Here is a 10004-nt window from a genome sequence, read left to right as displayed (position 1 = left end):
TGGGCATAGCATGGCTTGGTAGTGTCCTCTTCTTTAGGAAAGAGCTTCTCTTCATTGCATACATCATGACAGTCTTTATTGCTGCTCAAGGAATTATTATATTTATACTTTATGTTCTGTTGTCCAAACAAGTAAAGGAAGGAAATGTTTGTTATTGTAGTTAGAAATGTTAATTCATTTAAAGGTAAGGGCTGCATACTCTAAATGGTGGAAGGACAAAAAAGCCAACTCCCAGGTCCTCAACATTTTTACATCAAAAGCATCATTTCCTTTACACTCTCCTAATCAGGTACAAAATATTCTGCCTGAAAATTTTCTGAGAATGATTTTGAAAGTCCTGCACCTACTTTTATAATTGTACCAGCTATTAGCTGTTGTTTTATTATTATTTGATAGACTAAAGACTTTAAAACTCACTCAAATAGTAATCATTATGAGTCATCTTTTAATGAGAAATCTGATGGTCAGTTTATTATAGAGAAAATGATTAGTGAATGATGAGTTTAAATTTTTAGCTATTCTCAAATCTGTTGCTTCAATCAATGAAATTCCATCTCCAATTGCTACACAAGAGTTTAGTCTTGTTTTTGGAAATAAGGAATTTCAGGAGAATGACTCTGAGCATTGAAATTATTATTATATTGTCATTGCATTTCTGTCATCATTTTAAAAATAATTTTTCTGCATACAATGGGCGTGGTTAGTAGCATGCTGCCACAATGGGCGTGGTTAGTAGCATGCTGCCACAATGGGCGTGGTTAGTAGCATGCTGCCACGTGTGCTACAAAATGGCCGACCTTAAGAGGCATGGAAAGAGAGAAGAAAAGAAGAGGAAAAGAAAGCCAGAGCCTAAATGGAGACAAGAAGCTAGACAGATAGAAGCCACAGTTGCCCAGTATCCACAAATGGCCCCGGAATCCATGGAAAAGTTTACAGATATTCCTCTCTCATCTAAAACACTACAGGGACTACGGAAGAATGGCTACAGCAACCTGACAGATATACAGAAAGCCGCCATACCCTCTGCTCTGAGAGGCAAAGATATATTAGGTGCCGCTAAAACAGGCTCTGGCAAGACCCTAGCTTTCCTGATCCCTGTACTTGAGCTGCTCTGGCGAGAGCGTTGGACACAGATGGACGGATTAGGTGCGCTCATCATATCCCCCACCAGGGAACTTGCCTATCAAACGTTTGACGTTCTTTATAAAATCGGAGGAGAGCACGACTTTTCTGCCGGTCTCATAATCGGTGGAAAAGACCTGGGTTTCGAGAGAGCGAGGATCTTAAAAACTAATATAATAATATGCACTCCTGGACGCCTACTACAACATATGGACGAGACCCCAAACTTTGAGTGCCAGTCTCTTAAAATACTCGTATTAGACGAAGCCGATCGAATCCTAGACCTTGGTTTTTGTGAGACGATGCGTTCGATAGTTGAGAACCTTCCTAGCGAGCGACAGACTCTACTCTTCTCTGCTACTCAGACAAAGTCAGTCAAAGACCTTGCTTTGCTGAGTCTCTCGGAGCCGGAGTACCTCTCGGTACATGAGGAGTCTGAGACAAGTACTCCACAGAGACTCCAACAGAGTTACGTTGTGTGCAAGTTAGAGGAAAAGATCTCGACTCTATTCTCGTTCATAAAGACTCATCTCCTTGTAAAGTCAATCATATTCCTCTCCTCTTGTAAGCAGGTGCGGTTCACTTATGAAGCTTTCCGTCGTCTTCGTCCTGGTGTGCCACTAATGTGTCTCTACGGCCGACAGAATCAGGTCAAACGTGTCGCTGTCTACAAAGACTTCTGTCAAAAGAAAGCAGCTGTGTTGCTATGCACTGATATAGCTGCCCGGGGGCTTGACTTCCCCTCCGTCCACTGGGTCGTACAGTTAGACTGTCCAGAGGACACTAACACTTATATACATCGCGTGGGGCGGACTGCCAGATATGAGAAAGATGGCCATGCCCTCTTGTTTATACTCCCATCTGAGATGGAGATGATCAAAGAATTGGTAGAGAAGAAGATACCGATAGAAGAGATAAAGATTGATCCAAAGAAACTAGTCTCTATTCAAGGCAAGCTTGAGGCTTTTTGTGCCCAGGACACGGAACTCAAACAACTTGCCCAGAAGAGTTTCATTAGATACCTTCGCTCTGTTCATTTGCAGTCGAACAAGAAGGTCTTTGACGTTAGGAAACTCCCAACTTCAGAGTATGCACTATCACTGGGTCTCTCTCAGGCTCCTCGTATTAGGTTTTTAAAGAAAGATACTACAAGTGGAAAGAACTGGGATAAAGAAGAACCTACTGATACTCCCGAGACAGTAACTCTTGAATCATCAAAGACTCGTTTTCGTATGGCTTCTTTTGATGATGACATCTTGACAGTAAAACGAGTCATACTAGCTGGTACTGGGTCTATGGAAGAAGAAGCCACACCCCTAGCCCCTCCCAATCCAGAACCAAAGACCAAAACTAAATCAAAAGCAAAGTTGGTGCGCTCTTTACTGAACAAGAAATTGAAAGTTAACACTCATGTGAAGTTTAATGATGATGAAGATGATGGTAATGAGATATCGCATGAGCTGAGAGACAGCAGTGATGATGATGAACAGAGTGAGAGAAAGGAGGAAGGTGATGGTATTAACATTGAAGAAGCAAAAATGAAGCTAAGAGCTCAGGATAAGTTGGATCGTCGAAACGAGAGAAAGAGAGTACGCGAAGCTCACAGGAAAAAGAAACTTAAAAATAAAGAAAAGACTAGAAATGAGGGAGAGAAGGAGGAAAGGATAATGACACTTTGTACTAATGAGGAGAGTGAGAATGAGAGTGAACCTGAGGAATGTAAAAGGCAGAGAATTGACAGCAGTGATGAAAGTGATGGAGACAACATTTGTGATGATGAGGAGCTTGCTTTGCATTTATTGCATCACAAAAAATAAACACTCATCATTAATACTTCATATCTTATATTGAGTATGTATTATTAATCTTATTGTTAGTATTGTATTTGGTGAAGGCCAAGCCCACTTTTTAAGGAGGATATGAAGTTGATTCCATTATTGCAGTGTATTATAAGACAAAAGGTTTTTAATAGCTTTTGTCAAATTATTATTCTCTTTTAAAAGGTTCATTCTTCTGTCTTAAGTCCTTTGGGAGTACCAAGAATAAAACCAGTTTCTACAGGTAAACATGAACAAGAAACTGCTCAATGTTGCCATCATTTTAAACAGCTAGAAGAAGTCTAGTTTTTGTCTCAAGGCCACAGAATAAGTATGAAGACAGCTCTTACTGGAATATCAGGTGGACTGGTGGTACCACCATTTGGCATAAATGGGAAGTTGATGAATTGTTAAAGGTGATAACTTGTTCTTTACAGCTAGTGATATGTTGCGTTTATCGATCATTTTCAGAAACACTATCACTTTTTGCAGACTGGTAATAATCAGTCTTCAATATTCGTACCTCTCTGTGGTAAGAGCATAGACATGAAGTGGCTAGCTGATAAAGGTCATGCTGTGGTTGGTATTGATATTGTTGAACTAGCTGCTCAACAGTTCTTTACTGAAAGCAATATCCCATTCAAAAAATGTAAGAAATACTATGATAATAAGTGAATCAGTTATTGATCTGTTAATAGATACAACTGATGATTTCTCAGTGTATGAATCAACTGATGACATGATGAAGATCAAGTTCATTGTAGGAGATTTGTTTAAGTGTTCAGTTGAGAGGATTGGATCATTTGATGCTATCTGGGACTGCAATTCAATCATTGCTATTAATCCAGATGACACAAAAAGATATGCAAAGTTGCTTGACTCTCTTCTTAAATCTTCTGGTCGTATTCTCCTCTCAACTTATGAATTTGAGGATCTTTCGGGACGCGATCAACCTCCTCATAATCTGCCTCCAGATGCAGTGAAGGGTTTGTTTGGAGAGAAGTACAGTATTGCTGTTAAAGAGACTCTAGATCATACCGCTCTATTCTGTATAAAGTATCAAATACCATGGGCTCAAAGGCATTTGCTTTATTTGTCAAAAAATAATTGATTATCTAATTTTAATTTTGCTATTTTTGGTGGGCATTCTACCAGGAAAATCTTGCCACGCCTCTCTGTTGAGGAATGCTAATTAACCATGGCTTCCCATTCCTCCTCTTCTTCCATTTTAGATTCTATTTTAGTTTTAGACCAAGAGCCAGAGACTGTGTCGATTGTTAAAGAATGGCAGCTGAGCAGAGAAGCGAGGACATACATGAACGGCCTAGTAAAGAGAAAGAAAAGAGTCCAGTTTGGTCTACTGGAACACCCAAGCTTTGTATCCCCCATACTCAGAAAAGCCCCAGTACATACAGCAAAGATATTCCTCTATGGTAAAGGAGGAGTTGGTAAGACTAGTACTGTTTGTAAACTGGCCGGTTTACCCGTACCCAGCTCACATCACGAGACATTAGGGATACAGACCACTCTCGTATATTGGCCCATTAAAACTGAGCCTTCCGACTCCTCTCCAGTCGAACTAATGCAGCTGGAGTTGTGGGACTCTGGGGAGAGAGCGATGAGAAAATTTGAGCATATCTTTCCATCGTGTCTGAGCTCAACAAACGCCATTGCTTTTTTCTTCTCATACAACGATCGACAGTCGTGGGTGGAGCTACCTGAGATCATAACGCAAGCAGCTGCAACCAATCGGACTGAGTCGCACCTTAAGATCGTCATAGCGACCAAGAGCGATACCCCCCATCAGGTGGTAGAGCCCGAGGAAGTTGAGAGGTTTCAGAAAGAATACGATATTAAAGTACTCTCGTTATCAAATACTTTAGTTAATAGTGACGGCAGGTTTGATGGACAAAGAGAGTTGAGTGACATTTGTAATGTGCTCAATGAATTATCCGAAATGATTATTAATCATGAGAAGCGGCTGTCATTGTTACAACAGCAGCAAACTGTCAGGAAACAGCTACAGGATATTGAGATATCTGATATTTGAGCTCTCTCTCTCTCTCCCTCTCTCTCTTTGCTTTTCATTTTTATATCTTCACCATATAAAAATTTCTTTCATTTTATATCTTTTTTATATGTCACCTTCCTCAATCTCTTTTTATATGCTCACTTCTGTCTTTATTTTATAAGCAATGTTTAGTTATACCTTTAACTGCCAGGTTACAGAGAGAGCAAGTGATGGCAAAGAGATGACACTCCATGCAGTAAGGACCTTTGAGCAGTGCCCTGCATCCTCTACACTGTCCGGCATACATATTGATGTACTTATGCTGTGTAGCAAGTTTGAGCTAATTCCGACTACAATTTTTCAAGTTACGGCCATTTTAAGAAAACGTCAAAATTCTGAAAAATACCCAAGGCTATAGCCCATGGTTTTTCCAAAAAATGGCTCCGAAATCACCCCAAATTTTTATTACATTTTCTGATACATATTGATGTCCTTATGCTGTGTAGCAAGTTTGAGCTAATTCTGACTTCAATTTTTCAAGCTACTGCCATTTTAAGAAAACATAAAAATTCTGAAAAATACCCAAGGCTATAGCCCATGGTTTTTTCCAAAAAATGGCTCCGAAATCACCCCAAATTTTTATTACATTTTCTGATACATATTGATGTCCTTATGCTGTGTAGCAAGTTTGAGCTAATTCTGACTTCAATTTTTCAAGCTACTGCCATTTTAAGAAAACATAAAAATTCTGAAAAATACCCAAGGCTATAGCCCATGGTTTTTTCCAAAAAATGGCTCCGAAATCACCCCCAATTTTTATTACATTTTCTGATACATATTGATGTCCTTATGCTGTGTAGCAAGTTTGAGGCAATTCCGACTTCAATTTTTCAAGTTACGGCCATTTTAAGAATACGTAAAAATTCTGAAAAATACCCAAGGCTATTTGAACTAGCTGATATTTCCTTTTTTCTAAATAATTTTCACTTCTCTGATTCACCTTCTAACTTTAATGCTTCAAATTATTTCTCTTTTTCGTCTACCTCTACTCGATCATCTACATTTCACAAGTTATCTTTTAATTTTACTTCTCATCACTCCTCACATCACACTTTTTTCACCCTCTTCCCTCGTTTATGGAATTCTCTTCCACCTGTAAAAATCTCTCTATCTAAAGAAACTATTAAATTACACGTAAAGAAAACTTTTTGGAATCACTTTATTGTTCATTTTGACCCTAATAATGTTTGTTCTTATCACTATGTATGTCCTTGCTTTTCTTGTGCCAATCTTCCTGTAAACTCTATGTATTCCTGATTTGTTTATGTTAGTAGTTATTTCATTTTATTTTTATTTTTATTATTTCCTTATTTACTATTCTTATTTTCTCTTTTTTTTCTCTCTCTCTATCTGTTTAATCTTTTTTTTGTTTGGCGGTCAGCTCAGGAAGCTGGCTGTCCATCTGTATACATTTGTATACAGTAAAGTTATTTAAATAGCCCATGGTTTTTCCAAAAAATGGCTCCGAAATCACCCCAAATTTTTATTACATTTTCTGATACATATTGATGTCCTTATGCTGTGTAGAAAGTTTGAGGCGATTCCGACTTAAATTTTTCAAGTTACGGCCATTTTAAGAATACGTAAAAATTCTGAAAAATACCCAAGGCTATAATAGCCCATGGTTTTTCCAAAAAATGGCTCCGAAATCACCCCAAATTTTTATTACATTTTCTGATACATATTGATGTCCTTATGCTGTGTAGAAAGTTTGAGGCGATTCCGACTTAAATTTTTCAAGTTATGGCCATTTTAAGAAAATGCCTAAAATCTGAAAAATACCCAAAGCTATAGCCCATGGTTTTTTCCAAAAAATGGCTCTGAAATCACCCCAAATTTTTATTGTATTTTCTGATACATATTGATGTCCTTATGCTGTGTAGCAAGTTTGAGGTGATTCCGACTCCAATTTTTCAAGTTACGGCCATTATTGTAGTAGTTCTTTTGGATGGAATGTTTGTAAATATTTATTATTGACCTTTAAAATTTTTTTTGTAAAACTCAAATATCTAATTGTGGCACAAAATCAGAAATATAACTCTAAAGTTACAATAAAGAACTTTCTACGCTACACTACAAAACGAAGTAAAAAATGAATGTTGCTATAAAGTTTGTGCCAGTTAACTACGATCCATTATGCAACATAGCAGGCTATGCCCTCAGAAGTATAGCCATGTTTCCCTCGCCTTCCATGAGTTGTGGTTCCAATCTCATTAGCATTTGTTGTATAGAAATGGTCGTTACCATTCCAGTAGCGATAGAGTGGACGAGTAAGGCCTGGCAAGAAATACTTGAAGCAATATCCTTGAACTCCTTCATAAGCCCATCCATGTCTTCCACGCCCCAACTCTCTGAAGTTTGTGGTATAAAAGTGGTCACGAATATGAGCATTCCAATATCGGTAAAGTGGGACAACTGATGGGCCTGGTAGAAGGAATTTTAACATTAATCAGAAATATTATTTCTTACTAATTTTCCTTGTGTAAATGCGACCAGCAATTCCTTCACATCTGTAACCATGATTACCTATCCGACCAGCAACTGTAGTTCCAATCTCTCTTTTATTGGTTGTATAGAAATGGTCACAGCCATCACCTGAAGTGTTGCAGCAATAAACAAGCTAATGTTGTTATACCGGTATGAGCTGTACCTTTAAAGTAACGATATAGTGGTATGAGACGACAAGCTGTGCTCCGGACAATTTCAGCTATGCAAAGACCATAATTGCGATACTAATCAATGTTTGCTTACATGAATCAGTATCATCTTCTTTATCACCAGCCTGCTCTTCTTCACTTGCTGCTGAGAGTGACATGGGAAATTATCAATTCTTTACATAATAGAGGCTGTGCACATATTTAATCATTGATGTTACCTTGTTCATCTTGTTCATTTTCCTCAGCAATAGGGCTGTCAGAAGGCAGCTCAGTTTCTGTTTGGGCATTAATATCAGTCTCATCTTCTGGTTCTTGTTCAAGTCTAAACTCTTCAGCTAAAATGTATTTAGTCACAACAGCTTTATATTGCACAGTGGCAGCTTACAGTTGTTGGGCAAACATTGGATAGTCACTAGGACAGCAGCTAAGAATACAAGTGCTAGCTTCATTCTTATTAATTTCATAGGATTCTTCAGTATGATAGTTTCAGCTAACCGAACAGAAGCTTATATACTGGAGCAGTGTTTGTCTATGTCCACTAAAATAACTCAAACAAGAAGCATACAATTATTTATAATTTATTGTCAGTGATACAACCATTGTATGTCATTTCCTCATTGACATAAGCTAAAATATATTACAGTGTTTGTTGATGTCTACTAAATCAATAAGCATGTAATTGATACGACCGTTGCATGTATACCATTTCCTTATTGACACAGACTAAAAATTCTTCAAACTTATTGGTAGTGATATAATATTCACATTTGATGTTTTATTGTAGATTTCCTGCTATGGAAGACAACAATCAGTTCCCTGTCTAATCATTTTTTGATCTTTTCTAACCAATACTGATAGCTTTATAAATATAGTTTATAAACATGCTTACTCTTTGAGCTTTATGTACATGCCTTGCTAGGTTTCTTTTTCTAGTGCATTTATTTAGAAGATTTCATTAAATGGTCATTCTGTTATACAATTACAGTTATAGGGATCTGTTCACCAAAATAACTTTTTATGAAAAATTCCACAGCTAGTTCACACATTTAAGATTGGAAGATGTTGCTTATTAGCATTTTATATTTTGTAAAATGAAATCAATTTAAATTGATCATTTTTACTGTACGTGTTTATTTTGTACTTTGAATGTTCAAAATTTTTATGAAATTTATTTATGCAGCAATTGTGTACAGCGCATAATATAATTTTTATTGCTGACAACTTGACGTTAAATGTTCTTTTTTAAAAAAACCAAATTATATTAACTGTGGCAAAAATCAGAAATTCATGTAATTAAGTTACTGTGAAAATCTTCCTACACTACAACAAAATAAAAATGAATGTCATTTTTGTTCCAGTTATGGGCTAATAGATACATAGCAAGCTATGCCTTCATAGACATAGCCAAACTTTCCCCTGGCCCCAATGGTTGTGGTTCCAATCTCACTGGGACTTAAAGTGTAGAAATGATCAACACCATTCCAGTAACGATGGAATGGACGATTGACGTCAGGCAAAGAATCCTCATAACAATATCCTGCAATTCCTTCATACTCATATCCTTTGCCTCCACGACTCAATTCATTAAAGTCTGTGGTGTAGAAATGGTCCTTGATATCACCATTCCAATATCGGTAAAGGGGAACAGTATTAGCTACAAGAAAGTGTGATATTATAATTACAAAGCAAGTCTTATTAGCAACTTACCAACTCTTGAGGTGTAAACAAAAGCAGCAATGCCTTCATACTCGTAGCCAAATCTACCTATTCGACCAGCGACTGTAGTTCCAATCTCTCTTGCATTGGTTGTATAGAAATGGTCACTGCCATCACCTGAAGTATTGCAGCAATAAACAAGCTATAATGTGCATGGTGTAAACTGACTTAAATAATAGCGGTGTAATGGTCTTCGGCCACTTGACCTCTTCACATCTTCAGCTACATTAAAGACATCAGTATATCAACAACTAATCAATATACTTGCACTTATAAGTATTTGCAATAGCTGCTGTTACAGCTATAGACTTACAGTTTTGTGCTGGAAGACACTGAATAGTCACTATCAGAGCAGCTAAGAACACAAATGCCAGCTTCATTTTTGAGATGATTTGCTAAGTTTGGTTTGATTTAGCTCACTGTGTCTCAACCTTTATAAAGACTGATAATGTCAGAGTTTGTATGGTTGCTCATTAACCTAGATCTACTTATACCATTATACTTAATCAATGAACCAACTTTAATCATTGTGAGTTGGTTATCATAAAAGAGGAAATTCCAGCATAGTTTACAAATTACAGAAGTGACAGTCACATTTGAATTCTTTAGGTTTGCAACCAA

At 37.3% G+C, this 10004-nt stretch overlaps 7 protein-coding genes across 8 annotated transcripts in view; 5 read left to right on the top strand and 2 right to left on the bottom strand.

The window, feature by feature from the left end:
• Window positions 1–37, top strand: part of LOC109580529 (uncharacterized threonine-rich GPI-anchored glycoprotein PJ4664.02-like) — a 5615-nt gene extending 5578 nt beyond the window's left edge. The window contains exon 9 of the mRNA XM_019993802.1: window positions 23–37. Within this exon, the coding sequence (XP_019849361.1) occupies window positions 23–37 (15 nt within the window). The remainder of the gene's footprint in view (window positions 1–22) is intronic.
• On the top strand, window positions 8–676 carry LOC109580547 (uncharacterized). The gene is made up of 4 exons (XM_019993844.1): window positions 8–131; window positions 185–289; window positions 397–463; window positions 516–676. Exons 1-4 carry the CDS (start codon window positions 66–68, stop codon window positions 626–628), a joined length of 351 nt encoding a protein of 116 aa, XP_019849403.1. The 5' UTR covers window positions 8–65; the 3' UTR covers window positions 629–676.
• A 36-nt stretch (window positions 677–712) lies between these two features.
• Window positions 713–3021, top strand: LOC100639476 (probable ATP-dependent RNA helicase DDX10). The gene has a single exon (XM_003384666.3). The coding sequence runs from the start codon at window positions 720–722 to the stop codon at window positions 2937–2939; it is 2220 nt and encodes a 739-aa protein (XP_003384714.3). The 5' UTR covers window positions 713–719; the 3' UTR covers window positions 2940–3021.
• Window positions 2997–4064, top strand: LOC100639349 (probable thiopurine S-methyltransferase). Of its 2 annotated transcripts, none has more exons than XM_019993843.1 (5): window positions 2997–3083; window positions 3126–3183; window positions 3231–3355; window positions 3411–3588; window positions 3659–4064. In XM_019993843.1, the coding sequence occupies exons 1-5, from the start codon at window positions 3042–3044 to the stop codon at window positions 4048–4050; spliced, it is 795 nt and encodes a 264-aa protein (XP_019849402.1). In that variant the 5' UTR covers window positions 2997–3041; the 3' UTR covers window positions 4051–4064. The 2 variants fall into 2 exon arrangements, with proteins under 2 accessions (XP_019849402.1, XP_019849401.1); XM_019993842.1 differs by having other exon boundaries at window positions 3638–4064.
• A 28-nt stretch (window positions 4065–4092) lies between these two features.
• LOC100639222 (REM2- and Rab-like small GTPase 1) lies at window positions 4093–5154 on the top strand. Its single transcript, XM_003384664.2, has one exon. The coding sequence runs from the start codon at window positions 4138–4140 to the stop codon at window positions 4987–4989; it is 852 nt and encodes a 283-aa protein (XP_003384712.1). The 5' UTR covers window positions 4093–4137; the 3' UTR covers window positions 4990–5154.
• Window positions 5155–6930: 1776 nt separating this feature from the next.
• Window positions 6931–8164, bottom strand: LOC109580534 (uncharacterized). Its single transcript, XM_019993809.1, has 6 exons — window positions 8053–8164; window positions 7886–8002; window positions 7762–7812; window positions 7661–7717; window positions 7480–7605; window positions 6931–7434 (listed from the first exon to the last, which is right to left on the bottom strand). Exons 1-6 carry the CDS (start codon window positions 8129–8131, stop codon window positions 7145–7147), a joined length of 720 nt encoding a protein of 239 aa, XP_019849368.1. The 5' UTR covers window positions 8132–8164; the 3' UTR covers window positions 6931–7144.
• Window positions 8165–8872: 708 nt separating this feature from the next.
• On the bottom strand, window positions 8873–9785 carry LOC105316943 (uncharacterized). Its single transcript, XM_011412262.2, has 4 exons — window positions 9697–9785; window positions 9552–9605; window positions 9375–9500; window positions 8873–9321 (listed from the first exon to the last, which is right to left on the bottom strand). Exons 1-4 carry the CDS (start codon window positions 9761–9763, stop codon window positions 9026–9028), a joined length of 543 nt encoding a protein of 180 aa, XP_011410564.1. The 5' UTR covers window positions 9764–9785; the 3' UTR covers window positions 8873–9025.
• Window positions 9786–10004: the final 219 nt, after the last annotated feature.

This window comes from Amphimedon queenslandica, unplaced genomic scaffold (genome assembly GCF_000090795.2).
Source record: "Amphimedon queenslandica unplaced genomic scaffold, v1.1 AMPQUscaffold_13487, whole genome shotgun sequence".
Taxonomy (NCBI): Eukaryota; Metazoa; Porifera; class Demospongiae; order Haplosclerida; family Niphatidae; genus Amphimedon; species Amphimedon queenslandica.
The sequence above is the reverse complement of the archived record's forward strand: the minus strand, read 5'-3'. Positions and strand labels throughout refer to the sequence as shown.